The following is a 22,678-nucleotide window of genomic DNA, read 5'->3' on the forward strand; positions in this document are numbered from 1 at the left end:
TCAGGAAGGAAGCCTTACGACAGCGCAGAGCTGAAAGAAAGATAATCGAAATTCGTAATTTACAATGTTGAAAAACTACGTAATCATATCCGTACTCATCACTTGAGGAAGACTGGCAGCATGCAGTCGAAATTCCGCGATCCACACCAGAAGTTACTACTTTGTGACACAAACCGTAAAAACTCGTTATCATTAGATAAACATATATAGGCATGCTATGCATGCAAGAGCATACCAAAGAGCGCAACAAAAACGACGCTGTTTGGTGCGAAATAAGTACCCTTATGCGGCGATCTGATTGGTGCGAAATACATACGCTAAATTATCTGATTGGTGCGAGCAACATACCACTCTCTGTACGCTAACATAGATGTTAATTTTTTTGAATAAAAAAAATAAAAAACCGCTATCATTAAATAAAAACCCGTTTTAAATGTTATTTTAATGTTATTTTAAATGTTAGTTTAAAGTTGAAAACAGGTCCATACGTATAAAAGGAGGTAAAAATGAACATCTTAGCCTAACTGATAGATTCTTTTACGCGGGTTCTTACTGCAAACCAACGTTTAGGAAACATAATTCAAAGTGAACCATATCTGCTAAATGACGGCAGTCACTACACTCTTACGCAACTCTATGATGTCTTAAAACATTAACCTCCGTGATAACAAAACGATATCCTCTCTTTTCTTGATTATTTGATGGCTTTTCTTTTTACTATTTCTACATCCAAAACTTTGATCCAAGAGTTGGCAAAGCGCAAACGTATTTTCGCATGGAATACGCATAAAGTTTGCGATCCAAATTCAAACAACAGAGAACCCGTTTGCACCATAAACCGCTTTACAATTTACATTTGTACGCTTTTATATGCTTCCTCAAAGCAGCATCTATTAAGTAATGACATGTTGACAATAAGGTTTCTTTTCTATATCTATCAAAGAACATTTATAATTGTTATCATATTTGCTCAATATCGTTACCAAATAATTCCACATAGACATAGCCCGAAAATAGTCTTCCTGCAAAATTATGAACCATTCTAGATAAGACTAAATAAACGCAAGTCTCACGGCAACAAGATACGAGAGAACTTGCAAAGCCAGGCATATTTCGGACAGATCGAATAAAAAGGCTATGACCTAACTGTCGGTTTCAACGCAACCTCTCCAGTTCACTTATGATCTCTGTCATGTCTGGTCTTTCCCTGGGATTTGTCTTCAGACATCGACGCACGAGTTCTCGCAGGCCATGGTCTCTTACCATATTTACTTGCGCTAGGCGCTTTTGTGGGTCTGGAAACTGCTTAAAGGAGCACATTTCACACAGGAGAACACCGAAACTGTAGACATCAATCTTAAAAAAAAAACAGCAACAAAAAAATTAAACCAAAATTAATTATCATTCGGGTCTCGGGAATAATTTAAATATTATTGAATCTGGAATACTTTCCCTCCCCTTGAGACGAATACCAGGCACGATCAAGAGAGTTCGTGGAAGCGACTTGCTGTCGTTCACGGTACAATGCTGTGCGTTTGTGTTTTATAATCGCCCTTCAAAGTTGTTCAAATTATTGATCTTTGTTCTAGATGCTCGGCTAGGTCTTTGATTAGTGTAACGAGATTTTTAGTACCTATTTCTTGTACTTAGCGAAGTTCTTACGACTGAACTGATGTAAAGGGTTTGACTATAATTGGCTATCTTTAAGGCCTTGTTATTATCGCTTGTCAAAGGGAACTGCATGCTTATTCTGCCGAGTAATAGTATTATACTCGGCAGTATTATAGAGTGATTAACTATGCAAAAATAGACAGATGGACGAAATTAAAAAAGGTCTGCGAATATTTCTTCCCTTGGTTTTAACAAAAAGGTAACTTGTTTTTTTCTAAATAATTGAAATTAACCTTTTTGTCACGTTTACAAAATGTAAATGCGAGCTAAAAGAGCTAATTATCATTCCATCTGTATGATAAACAATCCATCATATCATTCCATTTAAATTACCACTCCAATGTACTTTAACTACTTCATTTGAGAGCCTGAGACAACAAGACATCTTTTCCTTTCCAATTAAACAGGAAATATTTGTTGGTAAGCTGTTCAAGGAAATGTGTTCCCGCGTTAACGACTCTACGAATTATTTTATTCAAGTGTCTCATCAACTTTCTCTTTTATCACTCTTTTACCGCTTTAAATAGTATGGAAAACTATTGCTATGTAACTCAGTAACTTATCCATACGACAAGGGCAGTGGTGGTTGCATGTAAGTTACGCAGTAAGGCAAATAGGTGCATTATATATCTCCTAACCTTCGCCGTCTGATTCGAAGATTTATTTACTTCGGGAGCGCTGTAGGCAAAACAGCCAGGACCAATTGACATCTTCTGTTCCTTGGATTTGGCGGCGCCGTAATCAGAAACTTTCCCTCGCCATCGATTTCCTTGTCGCCATAGCAACACATTGCCACTGCTGATGTCACGGTGGATAATCGGAGAAGGTTTCTTTTGGTGAAGGTAATTTAAAGCTTGAGCCACATCCAGAGCAATAACAGATATTTCGGCCCTGGAAAGAGGTCGCTGCTCTAACAGTTGCCTCAAACTTGTTTCCATGAGCTCCGTGACATAGAGGGGAATTCCCTCGTCATTAGTTGCTCCGATAAACTGCAGTAAGCAAGGATGGCGGCATCTTGAGGCGATGTCAATCTCTCGCCAGAACAAACTCTGGTTATGAGGAGAAACGATGGTTTCGTGCATTTGTTTGACAGCGACGGAGCACCCACAATACCTGCCTTCAAACACCTCTGCCCAGCCTCCAGCTCCAAGAGTGATATCCGATATTTGAATCTCATCTCGAGGGATAATCCAGTCGCAGAACTGTGACTCCAATTTATCCTCCAGAATCGCAACTTGTTGCCTTAAATTAGCACTTTCCACTTCTCTCTCTGCAAGTTGTCGTTGAGCATTCCTCCATCGGTCCTCCATCTCCGTGACCTGTCTCTGCAAATTTTCCCTTTCCCGTAACTACTGCTGTAACTCGCCAAGATGTGTTCGTAAATTTTCTTCTCGTTCTTCTTTCTCTCTGCACTCCAGCTCCTTTTCACTCAACTTTCTTTGAAAGTTTGATACTCGTTGGGTTCTTTCAATAAGCTGATCACGAAACCATGTTTCTCTCGTTTCAGTTTTCTTTATTTTTCTTTTCCACCTTTGCTCCCGTTCTTCTTTCTCAGTCAACTGTTTCTGCAAGTTTTCTATTTGCTGGTCTTTATCTTTGAGCCGTATATTAAACGTAGTTTCTTCCTCTTTCAGTCGTCGTTCCATCTCTTTAAGCTGAGTCTGGAAAATTTCCTCTCGTTCTTCTTCCTGTCTCAACTGTTGTCCCATCTCCCTCGGTTTTTCTTGAATGTCTTCTATATACTGATCTCTTCCTTGCAGCTGTTTATGCAAGTACCTTTCTTTGGACTCTTTCTGTCTAGGCTCCTTTTCTTGGTTCGTTTTCTCTTTTCTTCTTTTGGATGTGTTCGGCTGATTTTCTACTAGTCCTATTTCCGCCGACTGCACAACTGAATAGATTCCTTGATGCTCTAAAAGAGAGTCGGTTTTATTCAAAATTTATAGCAAGTTTTAAACACTATAGGCGATGATTAAAGGATTCAAGTCAGTAATAACAGAAGAGGTTCTTCAAAAAAATAATTTATTATCATTTATTATCTATTACCATGGGAGGAGGGGAGGATTTGGGGGGGGGGACACTTAGCATTGACTGCCTATTAACTGCTGGCAATGAAGGAGGATCATAAGAATATTACAGAGCCAGTTATGGGGTACATTTTATCGTGACACAATAAAACTCTTTTTCCCCCCTCCCCCATCCCCCCCACCGGCGATAGATAATGACTAATACCTTGGTGGCCTGGCTATTTTGGTATTCCATGATCTCAAGCAAGTTCAACCTCTCCATACCGTTAATACTGGGAGGGATCGTATTAGCAAAAAATCATGGAGGATTGATAAGTTGAATCATCTGATGGTTCCTTGGTCCATTACGTAATTATGGAAGTGCCTCCCACGTTTGATAACAATACTCTCAGCAATTTTATAAGACTTTTAGTGTTTCGAGGGTGGCCTTTTCTTCAAACTGATCAGATTTCTTTAGTGAATGACTTTGGTAAATTTCTGTAAACAACATCTGTCATAAGTTCCCTTCACTTGCATTTTTTGATTGAGTAGATTACTGGGTTGAAACCCCCTTGATATTTTGTTTTCTTATAGTTTTGAAAAATAAACTTGAAATTAACTCCTCGTTTGTCTGATTGATTAGACGTGGCATTTATTCGAGGGCGGTGTTCATTGGTGAATTTGCTTCCAATCTTGGGAAAGTTTAAATCAAGTAAATAAGGTACGTAAAAAATAGTTGGAAATTAAGTTACTTGAAGTGCACATTAAATAGGTCTTTGCATTTAATCCAGGAAAGATTCTCGTGGGAAAAAGAAAACATAGGCATGTGTAACATGCAAGAATTATTTTTTTCAGTTGAGTAGGTCGAAATGGTACACTTTGTGTTTCTAATATTTTCATAACTTTCAGAAGAACGAAAATATCGCATTACTTCGCTTTAAGAGAAAGATAAAAAACATGATTTATGCAAATTCACAAAGGTATTTTGTGGTCTATTGTCTCTACTCTCTAACTAGTTCTGAGCAAAAATAAAATGCATCAGTGCCACGCTTACTATAACCGCCTTCACAGCCGTCGCTCGGTCTTGTCATTCAACGCCCTCTATTCCCCATTGAAGGGAGAGCCACTGCGTGACGAGACCAAATAACGGTGGCGAAAGAGACTTCGCTCACGAGTTAAATCAAAAATTTAAATGCGAACCTTTCATATCCCGATTAATCTCGACCTTAATCGACGAGGCTCTCGCGAAGGCCACAAACCATTACACTTAACAAATGAGCCCAAAATTTCTGGTTTATGTCATTTTTTGTGCACAGCTCCCTGATCCATGACATCATTTATAACAAAGCAATACCAAACGCTGTGATTAGTGCAGGATATTCAAATGCTGTCATATGATTATGCGAGGAACATACCCTAATGAAGCAATCTGATTGGTGCGAGATAATACCCTAATGCGGCAATCTGAGTGGTGCGAGATACAAATCCTAACGCGGCGATCTGATTGGTGCGAGCAACATAACACTTTATACGCAAACATAGAATTACTCTTTTTTTTAATTAAAAAAAAAGACAAAAAATAAACAGTAGCACGCAGCCAAAAAAAAATGTTGGCTCACTAAACGTACTGCGTATTTACATAAGAAAGGGCTCAGCGGAAGAAGATCCTCGGCTGCATGCAAATGACCTCTATCTAAGTAAAAGTGCGTGCCAACCAGTTACTACTAACCGCGATTAGAGATTCAAAAGACTGACCGAACTAATCTCGTACCCAGATTCTACCGTTTAACCGTAACTGAAATGTGGCAACATGATCTCGAGACCGAAATTACGATTATCGTTATTTCTAAATTGGCACCAAATTTATGGATATAGTAATTTCGTGGCACTCTTTACCAATGCTCTTTACACGTGTTAAATAAAGAGAAGGACTCGGTTCCACTGTCTTACAACATTCAAGATGGCGGAGGAAAGGGGTAAATGTGCGTTCAGTTGTGATCAGCATGATCTCGACACCAAAATAACGATTACCGTTATTTCTAAATTGGCCCTGAAATAACGAATATCATAATTTCAGTGCATGTCTGAGACCTTCGGGCTCGAAGCTTGGGAACTAGTATTCAGGGAAAGATAAAATGGCGGCTTACGGCGGCGAAGGAAATCTCAGTAGTTTAATATTTTAGCGTGAAAAGGCTTGGGTGTTGTGATCTGGTTCTCAAGTAAAAAAACAATCACGGTCTGCAATGGCCCTACCACCTTTTGAACAACAAGAAAACATTGAAACGGTGGTAAAAAGCAGCAAGTTTCGAAGTCTAAACGAAAGATGGGTAAGCTGAGTTTCAGTCAAATATCATGACATTTGGGATGTAATTTCGATACCGAATAAATAGTTCTACATGGTTATACACGCATAGGATTCTGTTGTGTTCACGTGAAGGCCATTTCAGCCATTCCTGCCACTTGTAAGTGGTAGGAAATAAAAGATATGTATAGTTGTTTCGTATTGAAGCCCTGTGAAATCACAAATTTGATTTATTTCTTCTTTGTTTTAGGTGGTCATTATCCATTACTTTTGGAAGTCGATGCTGATGAGAGAGGAAAAATGTTTATGATTATTTCTTCTCTCGAACATTTTACTATTTAGGTACCAAATAATCTTGATACTGAAGACCATTGCATCCTATTATGAAAAATGTACCCCTGATTGCTTTGTCAACATGTATGATGTAATATACCTTGAGATTTGTGGGATTTTCACATGTAAACTAGAAATACCTGTAGAGGGTAATGATGTACTTAATGCAAAGTGTTTTGGTACAAAGTCTGCTTTGCTGCAATCTACCTGAAGGTGCTTTTTATATGCTAGTAACACTTGCACAGCCTAGTCAAAATGTTCTTTAGTAGTAGTCAAGCTGGCTGTTGTAATTATAGGCAGCAGAGGCCAAACCTTATCCTGAAAAGCAGTCTGAAAGGTGTGAAGTCAGTGGAAGATACTTCATTGTAGGTGGCCAAATTGCAGGCTGTCAGCCCATTTTGAGTGAGTAGTTAAACTCAAGATCGGCTATTTTAACTAATTTTATTGAGAGCCAAATCCTGCAAGGCTTATATTCTGTATTAATTTGAAGTGTTACTTTTATGTTTCTTATTTTGCAGTAAATGGGCTTGTTGTGGCCATTTTTCTCTCAAACATTTTTTTCAGCTTAGTCAAAACGTTTTTTAGAAGTAGGCAAGCTGGCTATAGTAACAGAAGGTAGAGACCAAACCTTGTCCAGACTAGACGCCTAACAAATGTTCTGTGTGGGAAGCCAAATCCCTGGTTACCGGCACATTTTGACTAGGCTATTTGTTATTTAGCTACTCTTATTATTAAAGATTACTGCATTCCTTTTTAATAATTTGCTGCCAATTGTATGCTGTATACAGCTTATGATTTGTGTGATTTTCAAGAGTAAATTAGAAATACCTGAAGATGGTAATGATGTACTAGATAACGTACTTGATGCAAAGCAATTTTGGCACAAAGTGTATGCCTTGTCCTCAGGTGATTTTAACATGCTAATAAGATTCGTTATTCAAATAATATACATCAGCTGGAATGGGAATATTGAAAGAAAAATAATAATATTTAACCATAACAAGTTTTGGTTTTATGTCCAAATTAAGCACTTAGTTGAAGATCACTGCACTGATCAGGCCCCGAAGGCCAAAAAAGTGCTGTCTGCTGTTAGTTTAATTTTTGTCATTTCTATTGATTTATTTTATTTATCAATGTTTCTTTGAGTTATAATTCATTGACCTCTTTCAATAGTGCAGGTTCGCTCGTGTAACCTAATCCCACATGTATGTATGTACAATCTCAGTTGAAATTTTGAGTGGCAGGCAAGCTGGCAATAGTAATAGGCAGCAGAGGCCAAATCTTGTCCTGAATAGAAGTCTGACATGTGTGAAATTGGCAGCTATTTCATTGTAGGTGACCAAATTGTTGGCTGCAGCACATTTTGACCTGGCTGATTGTGTGTGTGTTATGTATGTGTTCTTCTTTTTAGGTGTTAAACAGGTCAAAGTACTGAAAAAAACCTCTGTGATAACTTAGTAGTCTAAGATGTAAAAATTTTTAATAATAAGGTAAAGCTTGATCATTCTTAAGAGTTTGCATCTGTTCTAAAAGTTTTGGGGAGAGTTAGGGGAGCATTATTTATACAAATGTATTTAAAAAGTAACAAAAAAATAAAAAGAACTAGGGCAAAATCCCAATTTGCTTTAAAAGTTTATTTTATTAAGAGCATAATTCTGGATATAGCTTGGGATTTGTGTGATTTTCACAAATTGTTAGGTTGTTATGTAAACTTAATTTACAGGAACCTTGTTAGTTTTCAGCTTCAAGAACAAGTACATAATTGCAGGAAAATCTTGAAGCTTAAAAAATTGACTAATGAAACTGGAACAGATGTCATGAGATTTGTACAATAGGTTGGCCTGGGAGGGACCAAGAATTAAAGAATTCATTGATTCTCTTACACCTTTTGTCTGCATAGTGTGCTTCTGTAGAGCTTAGTTATTGCTGTAGAAAACGTTTTTGGAGGGCCCTTGAGATCACTCACTTTTGAGCTAGTTGCCCCTAGGGAAGAGGATATCTGTACTTATTATCTCCCTTGGGGGGGGGGGGTGAAGGGTTAAAGACTGATTCTTCTCCAGTAGCCACAAGTACCCCTGCATATGGAAATTTTGAACACTATTAAAGGGCTAGTACCCTCATTTCATACTTGAATTTCTAATTTAGTGTAAGTTATGACAAATAATGAATGTAAATTCATCTTGGTTGTACAGGTTATATCCAGCAGTCCTTAAAAAAAAATAAAAAGGTATTTTTCTGAATTAAAAAAAAAGTGTTCTTGCTTCAAAGTAAGTGCATGATATGTCATTCAATTAATGCTCTAGCAGAGTTTTTGTTTGAAATGCCAAAATCAACTTCATGAGTAAGGACAAAAAAAAAAGGCAATAAGCAAATGTTCCTCAGTATCCTTTATGTCAATTTGGGCTGAAAAACGTCAGGTTTTTTTCCTTTTGCAAAAATTAGCTTATTTCACGACCAAAAACGATGCAAACAAGCTGAAACGTTATGTTTTCAGCAAAACAGCGATAGAATCTGCGAAAAAACAATGGAGACAAGCTAACACACAGTGTTCTCAGTAAAATTTGGGCAAACAAAACCTTAAAAACCAAAAAAAAAAACAATTGCGCTGACTTACCCATTATTTGCCAAGATAACTGCCAAAACACTGAAAACTAGCTTGAAACTACATGTTTTTCACAAGATCGCGACGAAATCTGTCTAAAAACTCCAAAATACGGCAGAAATGTACGATTTTTGCAAAATTTTTCGCTAAAGTTGACAAAAACACTAAATTCGACTGAAAAACACGTTTATTTTTTTTGCAAAAATAAGCTTATTTCAGTTTTAAAAACGCTGCAAAAAATGTTCTCAGCAAAATAGTTTAAGAGTCTGTGGGAAAACACAAAAACCAAGCTTAAACCAAGTGTAAATTGATAAAAAGGCCCGAATTGCGCATTTTGGCAGTTATTTTGGCAAAAAATGGTATATTTTGATTTCAAGCAAACTTTCAAGTAGTTGTTAAAGTTTAGAGCCAAACACAATACCAAAAAAAAATTGGATGTTTTCAGAAAAAATTGTGACCCTCAGCCTAATCATAATCCCACCCTACCCAAGCCCTAACTCTAGCTGCGAGCTATCCTAACCCTAACCCTAACCCCGGGTTAGGGTTAGGGCTCGGGTTAAGAACGGAACTTTTCACTCCAGTCAAAATGATGCAACTGGTTAACATGGTCCAACCAGCCAAAACAAGATAAAATGGTTTAAACGGTGAAAAGATTTTAATTACGCGACATGGTCCAATCGGAAGAAACGATCTCACTTAGTAAAATGGTGCGACTGGTTAACATGATCCAACTTGATAAAATGATGCCAATATCTAAAATGGACAAACTGGTTTAAATAATCCAACCAGTTGAAATGGTCTAACTGGATAATGCATGTGTAACCAGTGAAATTGGTTCAAATAATTCAGGTAAGGATGGTAACATTAGTTAAAAAGATCCAGCATATTACAGTGGTTCAACTGGTAAAAATAATCATCCAACTACTAAAAGTTATTAAACCCCAATCAAAATCAATCCAACCGCTTCAAATAATCTAACTGGTCAAAATTCTTCAGGTGGTTATTTAAGTGAAAAAGGTGACAAAATATTCTTAAAAATATTTTTGAAGAGGCTTACACCCTTACCCTAAACACTAACCCTACCCCCAAACCCTAACCCCAAACCTTCACCCTAGCCCTAACCTCAACCGCAGACCCTCTAACCCAAACACTAAGCCTAAACCCTAACCCTAACCCTAGCCCCACACCATAACCCTAAAACCTAACCCTAAACCCTAACCTATAGCCCTAACCCTAACCCTAACCCCAACCTTCTCTATCTATCCTGTAAGTGTACCAGTCGGCCTATCGTTTGTTTTTCAGTAAACTTTCAAGTAGTTACTGAAATTTACAAACACAATACCAAAAACCCTGCAATTGAATGCTTGTAGAAAAATATTAACGCCAACCCTAAGCATAGCCTCATCCTAGCCTTAACCCTAATTCTAACACTAAACCCCGCTAACTCTAAGCATAATTTTACCCTAGCCCTAACCCTGATTGTAACACTAAACCCCTCTGACCCGAAGCAACCCAAACTCTAACCCTAACCAGGTAATGGGCTCCTGCCCTAACCCTATCCTCAACCCTGACTTAAACCCTTTACCATAGCTTAGGATTGGTTTGGGGTTTGGGTTAGGTTTAGGATAGCACAGAGTTAGAGTGAGCACAGGACGAAATAGCATGATTCCGTAATTCGGAAAAATGAAACTCTATGTTTCCACATCATTCACTTCTTCCTTGGACCTGTTATGTTTCCGTTATGATTCCTGAACGGAAATATGACGACACGTTTCCGTTGCATTTCTGTCAACGGAATATTATCATCGCCTGTTTCCGTTACGTTTCCTTGTACGGATTCAAACTTTTACCGTCAAGTAAAACATATATTTATAAAGTGCTGTACAGTTCTTACACCACGTTACCATGAAGACGTGATCGTTCGAGGACAACAAAGGCAAATTGACGTGCATTAGGTGTGTACGTTCGTAGGAATCATAAGAAGTCCTAGAAGCTTCGATGTTTTACACTGAGCTATGTGCATGTTAATTTTGGAACTGTTTCGAAACCTTACAAAATTGAATCTTTTAAACTTACGCTGTGCTTAGATTTTTAAGCAGCTGGATCATTTGAGCCAGTTTAGTCACTCAAACCAGCAATACAATACTAGGCTAACTGGATAGTTTTAGGGTTAGGGTTAGGATTTTCAAGTAGGCACACGCAGTTGTGTGGATATTGTGGTACATGGAGTTTAGTAGAGTGTAGATTTTAGCAGTATTTGCCAGTGTTGACATATTTATAAAATTATGGTTCCAAAGTGCGTGTCACTGTTGAGAACCCAAGAAAATCATGAGAAAGTCGCCGATGGATTAGCCATAAAAATAAGCCCAACTCTGAGTCAATGCCAAACCACAAGAAAGTTGTGAAATTCGCGCCAATGTAAAAAAAAAAAAAAAAACAACTGAGGTTCGAAGTATGGGTCGCTAACATCCTATGAAAATCATGGGAAAGTCGAGGAGATTGGTCATGGTACCAACCAATGCCACTTTCCCATGCAAATCAAGAAACCTGTGGTAACTAGCCAACATATGCTAGAATGACAATCTTTAATAAAATTCATATCTAATAAGGATGTGTGAAATGGTCAATATCGCTCTTGGCCGAGATACTGGTTTGCCGTGTTTCGGCAGTTATTTTGGCGAATATGGTTAAAATCAAATCTGTGTAAAAACAGTAAAATCAACGAGTTATTGAGGTTCGTCAACATAGCGAGGGTCCTCTTAGTCTAGAGAAAAACTTCTGCCCACGGCTAAAGGCGTTAAATTAATAAATTGATATATCTGGGCGGCATATCAAACAGCAACACTAAACTTCTCCTTTCTCACAGCTTTTTCCCCTTTAACATCTTTGTTCATTCCATTTTTTTTAAAGTAAAAACTCGTTTTGGAGGCATAAAGGTCCCTAAAGCAACGTTTCAAGATTTTATGGCGATCTTGTGAAAAACATGTAGTTCCAGCTAGTTTAGAGGGTTTTGGCAGCTATTTACACAAAAAGTGGGTAAAATCAGCCCAATTTGTCGTGTTTCTGACGGTTTTTACGCGTTTTTCCCCCAAATTTTACTGAGAACAATGCGTTTTAGCTGGAATAAGTGTTTTCACATGGATTGTATCCCTATTTTGTTAAAGACATCGTGCTTTTGAATGTAAAATAGGCTGATTTTTGCAAAAAAAAAAAAGTGTTTTTCAGGTCAAATTGAGCGCTTTTGTCAACTTTTGCGTAAAATTTGGCAAAAACTCGTGCGTTCTGCCGGATTTTGGTGTTTTTAGATAGATTTCATTGCAATTTTACGAAATACATGTAGTTTCAGCTAGTTTGCAGCGTTTTGGGCTTGAGACCGGCAAGAGTGATGGTAGACACTCTTAGCAGAGATAATTGTGCTAGCAGATATTAAAATTTCACCTGTAAAGACAATAAATTAATTGAACACAAGAAAAAGGAAACTTGATAAAAAAATTAGAATAATGGCGGGGAGAAAAGAGGGCTGCACTAAAGATTATGTACTTGTGTTCTTGAAGCTGAAAATTAACAAGGTTCCTAACAATTTTTGAAAATCACACAAATCCCAAGCTATATCCAGGGTTTTCTCTTAATAAAATTAACTCTTAAATCAAATTGGGATTTTACCTTGGTCCTTTTTTTTTACTTTTTATGTACATTATTTATGTATAAATAATGCTCCCCTGACCCTCCCCCAAATTTCCAGAACAAATGGAAACTCTTAAGAATGATCAAGCTTTACCTTATTATTTAAAATTTTTACATCTTGAATTATCAAGTTATCACAGAGGATTTCTTGGTACTTTAACCTGTTTAACACCCTAAAAGAAGTGCACATATATACTACACACAATCAGCCCAGTCAAAATGTGCCACAGCTGACAATTTGGCTGCCTGCCACAATATAGCTGCCGCTAACTTCACACTTTTCACACTTCCATTCAAGACAAGGTTCAGCCTCTGCTGCCTATTACTATCACCAGCTTGCCTTCCATACATACATACATAAGTGGGAGATTAGGTTACATGAGCGAACTGCACTGTTGAAAGAGATCAATGAATTACAATTCAAAGAAACATTGATAAATAAAATAAATCAATAGAAATGACAAAAATCAAACTAACAGCAGACAGTACTCTTTCAGCCTTCTGGACCTGAGCAGTGCAGTGATCTTCAACTAAGTGCTTAATTTGGACATAAAACCAGAACTTGGTATAGCTAAATATTATTATTATTTTTTTAATATTCCCACTCCAGCTGATGTGTATTATTTGAATTACAAGTCTTATTAGCATGCAAAATCACCTATGGACAAGGCACACACTTTGGACATAAAACCAGAACTTGGTATAGCTAAATATTATTATTTTTCTTTTAATATTCCCACTCCAGCTGATGTGTATTATTTGAATTACAAGTCTTATTAGCATGCAAAATCACCTACAGACAAGGCACACACTTTGCACCAAAATAGCTTTGCATCAAGTACATTATCTAGTACATCATTACCATCTTCAAGTATTTCTAATTTACTTGTGAAAATCACACAAATCATAAGCTATATACAGAATACAATCAGCAGCAAATTATTAGAAAGGAATGCAGTAAATTTTAATAAGAATATTACTAAGTAGTTAAATAACAAATAGCCCAGTAAAATTGTGCCCGTTGCTGGGAATTTGGTTCTCAATAAAATTAGCTAAAATAGCCAATCTTGAGTTTTACTGCTCACTCAAAATGGGCTGGCAGCTTACAATTTGGCCGCCTACAATGAAGTACCTTCCGCTAACTTCACATTTTTCAGACTGCTTTTCAGGAAGAGGTTTGGCCAGCTTTTCTACTACTCAAAAACATTTTGACTGGGCTGTGCAAGTCTTACTAGCATATAAAAAGCACCTTCAGGTAGATTACAGCAAAGCAGACTTTGTACCAAATGCTCTGCATTAAGTACATCATTACCCTCTTCAAGTATTTCTAGTTTACTTGTGAAAATCCCACAAATCACAAGGTATATTACATTATACATTCCAGTTGACAAAGCAATCAAGGGTAATTTTTTCATAATGGATGCAATGATCTTCAGTATCAAGATTATTTGGTACCTAAATAGTAAAATGTTCGAGAGAAGAAATAATCATAAACATTTTTTCTTTCTCATCAGCGTCGACTTCCAAAAGTAATGGATAATGACCACCTAAAACAAAGAAGAAATAAATCAAATTTGTGATTTCACAGGGCTTCAATACGAAACAACTATACATATCTTTTATTTCCTACCACTTACAAGTGGCAGGAATGGCTGAAATGGCCTTCACGTGAACACAACAGAATCCTATGCGTGTGTAACCATGTAGAACTATTTATTCGGTATCGAAATTACATCCCAAATGTCATGATATTTGACTGAAACTCAGCTTACCCATCTTTCGTTTAGACTTCGAAACTTGCTGCTTTTTACCACCGTTTCAATGTTTTCTTGTTGTTCAAAAGGTGGTAGGGCCATTGCAGACCGTGATTGTTTTTTTACTTGAGAACCAGATCACAACACCCAAGCCTTTTCACGCTAAATATTAAACTACTGAGATTTCCTTCGCCGCCGTAAGCCGCCATTTTATCTTTCCCTGAATACTAGTTCCCAAGCTTCGAACCCGAAGGTCTCAGACATGCACTGAAATTATGATATTCGTTATTTCAGGGCCAATTTAGAAATAACGGTAATCGTTATTTTGGTGTCGAGATCATGCTGATCACAACTGAACGCACATTTACCCCTTTCCTCCGCCATCTTGAATGTTGTAAGACAGTGGAACCGAGTCCTTCTCTTTATTTAACACGTGTAAAGAGCATTGGTAAAGAGTGCCACGAAATTACTATATCCATAAATTTGGTGCCAATTTAGAAATAACGATAATCGTAATTTCGGTCTCGAGATCATGTTGAATGTGGGGACCTTTCAACTGCTTGGCCGTGAAAGGTCTGGATACAAGACTATGAGCGAACCAAACGGAAGTTGTCTTCAAAATGAGCTAATGCTATTAATAATAATGTTATGTATGAAAAAATTAAGCGCGTCTGATTGACGGAAAACGAGTGCATTTTTCATGTAACACGAGTACTAATTACAGGAAGAACCAAGTTATTCCTATTTTAGCTCGTGCAGTGCTGCTCACTATAGCTCACCATTTTTTAAAAAAGTTCCACATAGTAGAGACATGTGTTGTTTATCAGGCGTACTTTCCTCTACGAAAAGGTAGTTTACGACAGTAAGATAACAGGAATCTCTCGCACGTTTAGTTCGTGTTACAAGCTAAAGAGAGCAGACTGGAAAAGTAGAAAAGAGTGGACTTCTTCATTGGAAAAAAATTACCCTGAACTGCTAGTGATTATGATACGGATGACGTCACTCAGATGCAAAATGAGGCAGGACTCTACTCAAGTCGAGTAGAGTACTTGCCTAAGAATCACCTCATTCTTCAAAAGAGAAGGTAATGATTAGTAGGATCGTTGAAAGAGTGAAATTCCCTTAACTTATCAGTCATTTTCAGTCAATAACAAACTTACTTTCTTATGAACACACTATTATAACATCATACAATATAGCATATATCATGGTAGCTTTAAAATAAAATATAAAGATGGGACCAGTACATACGAGTTATTTCTAAACGCTTATTTTTGTGGAACAGCCTTCTTACAGTTGTTATAATCATTCAACAAAATCAATGATTCTGCATTCAATACCATTTGATGAATTTCTGGGGACCTGCTCCTTTGCTAATCCAGCCCTTTGTCTAAGATTAACTGATTCCACAATAAGTTCAATAATGGCATCAACTATGACCTTTGCCTGAAAGAAATAATAACACATGCTTAGAATAATTAATACTTGTGAGTACTTATGGGCAATATTTGAGATTAAATGTTATGAAAATGTTTATTCGCATATATGAATTGGAGACTAAGAATTTGCAGAGAAGTCTTACAAGCCTTCAAATCAAAGTGCACTATTGTAAAGTAGATTTAAAGTATTTTTCCTCTTCAACAAGATACAATTTTCATTGTTCCCTGACAAAAATTTTTCTCCTCAATTATTTCTTTTCAACAGGAAATGCTACTCTCAGAAAGACACAAAAACACATGCAATAAATTAACTGAAACTGGAAATTTTTGGGTAGCTCAATTTTTGAAACTTTTTTTTGCTGACTTAGAAATTCCCTTCAATTATTAAAAAATTGAATCCAAATGTCATACAGAAAAGAGAATGTAGGAAAAGGACATCAGTTTTATTTTTAGATGACTCAGAATTAATTTGTATCTCCATTTGTATTGTCATAATTTGATATGAAATACATTCCCTTGTTTATCTCTTTGAACAGTAGACAGTAGACTTGTATACCTTTTCCTTATAAAGTGTGATGACATATGTATAACTGAAACCAACTATTAGTTACTGGTTATAAGATTAGTCTGCTGTCAAGCCCATAGCCCTTGCTTCTGGAGCTTGATCCAGATGCTCATTCCACTTTCGTGAGCATATGACATAACCAGGGGCACTGTATGCATCCTTACCTTGGTTAAATGTTAATTCAGCCAGGGTGAGGATTAATGGTAAGTTAATTCTTTAGCAGTTGTGATATACCTCCATATGTTCCTCAGCAGAGAGAGACATTGCAAGTGTGAGACATCAGATCCCAATAGTAACACAACACAGTGAAGAAGACATGTCTCAAACTAAGACCATGCATCACATCTCCTACAACTAGCCAATGCATTTTTTGTATTTCATTTAACATTAAGCAAACAATTTTTTTTAGTCCCTCTTACATTTTCTGACTTCAGGGCATAAAATTTATGTCCAGTGGAACAATCAGGTTGACTGAAAACATAACCAAATATTTTCCTATCATCTGGGTCAGGAATGACAAATGTTATTCTCTTGACAGGATGCATATGCTTCACTTTCTAAAACAAAAAAAAAATCAGTAAAACCTATAAAAAACTCAAAAAGCACTGAGATGGAAAGGGCACCTGGAGATTTCATTAAATCTTTCCCTTCTTTTGTTTAGCCCTTCCTTTGTTCAGTACTCTCAAGCTATTTTTGACTTGAGTGAATAAATGAAAAAATAAGTAAATAAATAGATATTTCAACGGGTAAATTGATAAAGAAAATGTACTGTAACATGTAACAAAACATTTGAACCATATACTGCCCCTTGAAAATTCTCTTTAGCGATTAGATGGGAAAAGTGAAAGCAGTATTTTGATGAGATTTAAGAGTTAACTTATTCCTTTTTTTTTTTTGATAAAAAAAAATGGATCAATATCAGTATCTAGGCAACTGCCCACCTACCCCTCCCCTAACTCAACAACAGTCAATTGATAACAAGTTCAGGTTAATGTTGGGTTAGGGGAGGGGTAGGTGGGCAGTTGCCCAGATACTGATATTAATCAAAAAAAATATATTGGATAAGATGTAGAGATAGAAATATACTGCATAGTTTTACTTGGCATTTTAATATCCCAATTTTGAAAAAAAAAACTCCCTTTACCAAAATTTAAGTTGCACAACCATGGGTGCAGCTTATATGTCACTGTGTCTATGGTGATCACAAGGTGGTTAAATAATATTTGACTTCTTTGCACACTTACTTGAGAAGTCTCATCTTCTATCCTGATACCTTCCAAATTAATAACAGTCAGTGTCACCCTCTCTTTGTGCAGCCACTTTTTCTTCGCCTGAGCCTAGTTTAAGTAACAATCATAATATTAATAATAGTAATAATAATAAAACACAGACATCATTACCAGTCAGCATTCCAGGACTAAGGGTAACCAGTCAACTCGCCGACGGACCAACTCGCCGACGCATAAAATCGAGTAGAGACGTCGGCGAGTTGGTCGTCAGTCCAATACAACTTATTAGAAGTTAAACATACAGAGAAGTCAGGGTCGGCCAGGGGGGGTAGTGGAATACCAATATACCCGAAAAAAAATCGACAAAATACCCCAAAATACCCCAAATTCCTCCAAATATACCCAAAAATAATCGAAGCTTTGAATACTTTATACCTGAAATTCAAAGAAAGTGATATACTGAATACCCATATTTAAGCTGCAATATACCGTATACCCGATTTAAAACGCCCCTGAATACCGAATACCCAAAAACCCTGGCCGACCCTGAGAAGTAAACGATATTTAGTAAAAAAACACTGGCGAACATTGGTGAACATCAAACAGAAGCTTAAACATCGGTGAACATTGGTGAACATCACCAATGACTATAACAGCTTAAGACGCGAACGAGTTATTGTGCGACAACAACACCGTAAAGACTCATCATGTCAATCGCTCAGATTTTTTTAACGAAAACTTGGCTTTCTAGACGAGATCTTTAGTAAAATGCAATTATTTTTATTTGCAACAAAGTTTATAAGGATCTTAAGGCGAATAAAGCGAAGTAAACCTCACCAACGACTCTAACAGCTTTAAGACGCGAACGAGTTATTGTGTGACAACAACACCGTTAAGACTCAGCATGTCAATCGCTCAGTTTTTTTAACGAAAACTTGGCTTTCTAGACAAGATCTTTAGTAAAAAGCAATTCTTTTTATTTGCAACCAAGTTTATAAGGATCTTAAGGCGAATAAAGCGAAGTAAACATCACCAACGACTCTAACAGCTTCAGACGCGAACGAGTTATTGTGTGACAACAACACCGTAAAGACTCATCATGTCAATCGCTCAGATTTTTTAACGAAAACTTGGCTTTCTAGACAAGATCTTTAGTAAAATGCAATTCTTTTTATTTGCAACAAAGTTTATAAGGATCTCAAGGCGAATAAAGCGAAGTAAACCTCACCAACGACTCTAACAGCTTCAGACGCGAACGAGTTATTGTGTGACAACAAAACCGTAAAGACTCATCATGTCAATCGGTCTTATTTATTTAAGTCAAGACGCTTGGTAAAAAGTCAACGCACAAATATATTTTTTTGTCTTACTACTGGTGTTAAATGCAATCGAAAGTGACGGTTTTCTGTGGAGAGCCTCGAGGCGATTAAAGGCCTTGTTTTCTGGCGCACAGCTGTTTTCAAACGAGGCGCTCATTTTTTAAAACCAACATGTTTACCTAAGAGGATTACTATGTTACCAGAGGGAAAAGCAAAAGATATTGCTGTGAATTGGGGTAAGGCGGTAGAGAAGGGGCCAAGTACCAAATTGGGCTGAATGAACGGCAGTTTATGACAAGCTTTCATGATCAATTAGGCAGTATCAATTTGCCATATTGGCAGACTTGCTTGTGGTTAGTATACTGAGAAGTTTTAGCACTTACTGGTAGGTTATAATATGCAATTCAGGCAGTATTATGGTGGCATGTTCAAGGAATAACAATAATAATAGCATATTATAAGTTGTGTTTTAGAAATATTACAACTTATAATTGCCATTATGGTAAAAAATAAAATTTGAGCTTTGATTCAAGTTCATGAATCAACATGACTCATGAACAGATACACTGCACCTTTAATTTCCCAAAAGCCTCTGCACACATATCCATACCCTCTGGGCTAGCGACATCTGTTATCCCTACAAGCTTTGAATTAAAAGTAAACAAAACATTGTTAAAACTATTTCCAGAAACTTAGGAAAAGGGGGAATTTGACCCATAAATTGGCAATATCAGTAAAAATTGCAAGAACATTGGTCAGACCTTGCACTGAAATTTGGTCCCTTCTCCACTGGTTCCCATTTCTTTAAAAATAATTCAGATTTATTACCAGAAGCATCAATACATGAAGACTTCAATTGTATTCCAATGCACAAAAGAAAAATGAGAACACTTAAGGATTAATTCCATTAAGCACAAAGTAAATTCACCTTTAATTTGTCTGCAAATTGTCTCACACCTAACCATGAACCATTATGGCCTTTAGACTTAAGACTGCCCAAACACAAAACCATACATGGGAATTAAACAATCATGATTTTACAGAAAATGGGCATATATGTAGTTTTACAAGGTACTATAATTGAGTTTCAGTTTTATTTAATCAGTAATATTGAATCCCTATCCCTTAAGCAACAGTTTTACCTTCCTGGATTGATCCCTTTAACTAAGTCAACAAGTGAAATACCCAACTATGTCTCAGGTTTCCCCTCTAGATTTCCAAGGACTTGTTTCCAGTTTCCACTATCATAGCATCAATGATAGCCATGATACTATTTCCTGTGTGTGTTAAACGTTTAATCAAAGCATGGCTTCAAAATAAGGGCACCAACTTGGAAGAGATATTTTTACTATTATTGCCCCATAAAATGAACTGGACCATTTATTTTTGTTTTGAGGGCCATCAGATTTAAAGAAAGACTTAAAAAATTATGGTAGAAGCTTAGCTGCCTCATCAATTTCAAGAAACTGGTGAAATAACGGTTTCCTTTACAATTATTTAAAGGTTGATTTTCTTTTTACAAGAATTTTCTGATCTTTGTACTTAATAGGGATCTTTCCTTATCATACAGCTTTAGTTCTAAGTATTTTTATTGTAATGCATAACATAGATATAACCCTTGCGAACTGAATTCCCAGTTTTCTGGGAATTCCTAGGAATTCCTAGGAATTTTCAAAAATTCCCAATTATGCAAATGACCCTTGCAAACTGAATTCCCAGTTTTCTGGGAATTTCTGGGAATTCCTAGGAATTATCAAAAATTCCCAACTATGCAGATTAACTCTGATTTAAAAAGCTTGGAATTACTGGGAATTTCTGGGAAAGTGGAATTCCCAGCTTCCTCAGCTTTACAAACTACCTATAATTTAAGAAGTGTGGAACTCTTGGGAATTTCTGGGAATTTAATTTGAGGCAATTTTAATACCCTGAGGTCCACATAAATTCTAAGAAATTCTCAATACCTTGTGAAGGTTTTAAGAAAAAGAGTAATGTCAGAGGCTTAAAACTTTGGCTTAATAAAAGGTATGCTATACAAAACTTACCAAGAGATATACATACATGTACATGTTTATAACTTAAAGATCATGAAATTTATTATTCAAACTAAGTTTTAGTAAATCTTTACATTAATATGGATTTTCTCATGAACCAGCTGTCAGTTATGTTAAATGGAAATTGTCAACTTCCACAATAATTAACGATAATTACATTGTTATCTTACTTCCCTAACCTACATTACTGGTTGCCTTTGTTAGAAAACCTTGGAACAGTCAAACTCAGTTGCCTCAAACGCTGTCAGAGACTTTTTGTTGACAATATTTTTAGTAGAAATTTCATGCCTTAGACAAACAAATTCAACACCTAATTAATCTTTCTTTTTTCATGATTGTTGTTGCTGCTTTTTTTTTTCAGTTTTTTGCTCTATTTTCATAACTAATTGCTGTAACTTGTTTTGCTGTTTTTATTCTTACAAAACATTTTTGTAAGAGTTCCAATACTTGTGGATGATCCACACACTTTGCAAACATTTGGCATGCAGACAAGACAGAGGTAGTCAATGTTCGCTTTGAGAAAAAACAACTTTTATATGTCTTCAATTTACTTTATTTGAAACTCTGATCTGAAAGTATTTGTCAACAAGACTTGTTAGTAGTGAGAAGTACCAACCAAGTTTTCTTTCATTACTTAATTTCTTAAATGCCCCAATCACTGGATCTCCCAAAAAATATTACATCTTTTTATTTTTGGTGCAAATTACTAGTCCTTCTTTATATAAAAATGAAAAGTGCTAGTCACACTTCAATAATAACAGCTCTTAAGTTTACTTGTTGTTCTTCTCTGTCTGTCAGCCATCAACAAAATTGTTTTATACTTCGGGCAGTGCATAACTATTTGTGGACCAGAGTTCCAACGCACCTCTGTAATCGCATATAGCTACTTCTGTCTCTTGTAAAAATGTTTCTCCTTTGTAAGACGCACTCTACTCTGTTGTCAATACTGCTTTAATTTCAGTGGAAACGACTGACTGAGGAATCGAGATGGCGTTGTTGGAACGTGTTGCTGAACGCTTGCTACGGTCAAGCTTTGTAGATTTAGGTACTGGTACTGACTGGGATCATCTATGTATCTCTTATACTTCCGAATGTGGTATCCTTCTTTAGTAAATATGAGGGTAAAAGACGATTTGTAGTCGCATTCAAAGCTGTGATTGGCTTGTGTTATTTCTCACCTTTGTCATAAACACAACTCAAGCGAGTTTCGAGTCTTTGTTTCCTCGACAACTTTCGGCCACAAATCGTGCATTTGTAATACGATCGATTCTTGTCGATTATTTATACATAGAGTGAGCTCACATCTTTATTTATATCACCAAGCTATCCATCTTCTAGAAGCAGAGAACCGGTAGGAGAAGTCAGAATAAAGTTGGGCGCTTCTCTTAACACTGCAATCGGCAAGCCAGCGGATTCACTTTGCTAGCCAATGACAAGTCCTAAAAGATCCACGTGGTCATGCCCGTGATCGGAAACAAAGAAGACTCCATTTGGCGCTCATCTTTGAATGTACTTTTCATCGGTTGATCGCTTTTCTCAACTGTTTTGCTTAATATAACATTTCTAAAGATAGCTTTTATTGTGGTTCAATGGGAAAACGAGAATAGCGTGAGTGTTCTAAAAGAAAAGAAAGTCGTTGGCGCCGTGGAGTTAAAAGAAGGGACAACAGTTGACATATTGACTGGTACAAACAAGGGCCGAGTGGCCATCTGTAAAGCTACGATTT

The 22,678-nt window shown here is 36.7% G+C and overlaps 2 protein-coding genes and 2 long non-coding RNA genes across 4 annotated transcripts; 1 reads left to right on the plus strand and 3 right to left on the minus strand.

Moving 5' to 3' along the window:
- Positions 1–367: 367 nt before the first annotated feature.
- Positions 368–3,467, minus strand: LOC113678952 (uncharacterized). Its single transcript, XM_027195873.2, has 2 exons — positions 2,310–3,467; positions 368–1,356 (listed from the first exon to the last, which is right to left on the minus strand). The coding sequence occupies exons 1-2, from the start codon at positions 2,979–2,981 to the stop codon at positions 1,156–1,158; spliced, it is 873 nt and encodes a 290-aa protein (XP_027051674.2). The 5' UTR covers positions 2,982–3,467; the 3' UTR covers positions 368–1,155.
- Positions 3,021–22,126, minus strand: LOC113678954 (uncharacterized). Its single transcript, XM_089201692.1, has 6 exons — positions 19,663–22,126; positions 19,474–19,545; positions 17,598–17,690; positions 16,773–16,910; positions 15,690–15,795; positions 3,021–3,580 (listed from the first exon to the last, which is right to left on the minus strand). The coding sequence occupies exons 1-6, from the start codon at positions 19,699–19,701 to the stop codon at positions 3,021–3,023; spliced, it is 1,008 nt and encodes a 335-aa protein (XP_089057818.1). The 5' UTR covers positions 19,702–22,126.
- LOC149048198 (uncharacterized) lies at positions 5,481–8,574 on the plus strand. The gene is made up of 2 exons (XR_016185257.1): positions 5,481–6,001; positions 6,227–8,574. It is a non-coding gene; the product is annotated as an uncharacterized LOC149048198 (long non-coding RNA).
- LOC149048199 (uncharacterized) lies at positions 13,307–14,887 on the minus strand. Its single transcript, XR_016185253.1, has 2 exons — positions 14,368–14,887; positions 13,307–14,142 (listed from the first exon to the last, which is right to left on the minus strand). It is a non-coding gene; the product is annotated as an uncharacterized LOC149048199 (long non-coding RNA).
- Positions 22,127–22,678: the final 552 nt, after the last annotated feature.

This window comes from Pocillopora damicornis, chromosome 3, assembly GCF_964200805.1.
Source record: "Pocillopora damicornis chromosome 3, jaPocDami1.2, whole genome shotgun sequence".
Lineage (NCBI taxonomy): Eukaryota > Metazoa > Cnidaria > Anthozoa > Scleractinia > Pocilloporidae > Pocillopora > Pocillopora damicornis.

Excerpts from the sequence above, each read along its gene's own strand:
- LOC113678954 (XM_089201692.1), bottom strand. The coding sequence starts at position 19,701 with ATGGGAACCAGTGGAGAAGGGACCAAATTTCAGTGCAAG. Across the intron at positions 17,691-19,473 it reads AGGCTTTTGGGAAATTAAAG|GCTCAGGCGAAGAAAAAGTG; the intron begins GTGCAGTGTATC and ends TACTTAAACTAG. Across the intron at positions 15,796-16,772 it reads ATGCCCTGAAGTCAGAAAAT|GCAAAGGTCATAGTTGATGC; the intron begins GTAAGAGGGACT and ends TATTTCTTTCAG.
- LOC113678952 (XM_027195873.2), bottom strand. The coding sequence starts at position 2,981 with ATGGAGGACCGATGGAGGAATGCTCAACGACAACTTGCAGAGAGAGAA. Across the intron at positions 1,357-2,309 it reads CTTCGAATCAGACGGCGAAG|ATTGATGTCTACAGTTTCGG; the intron begins GTTAGGAGATAT and ends TTTTTTTTTAAG.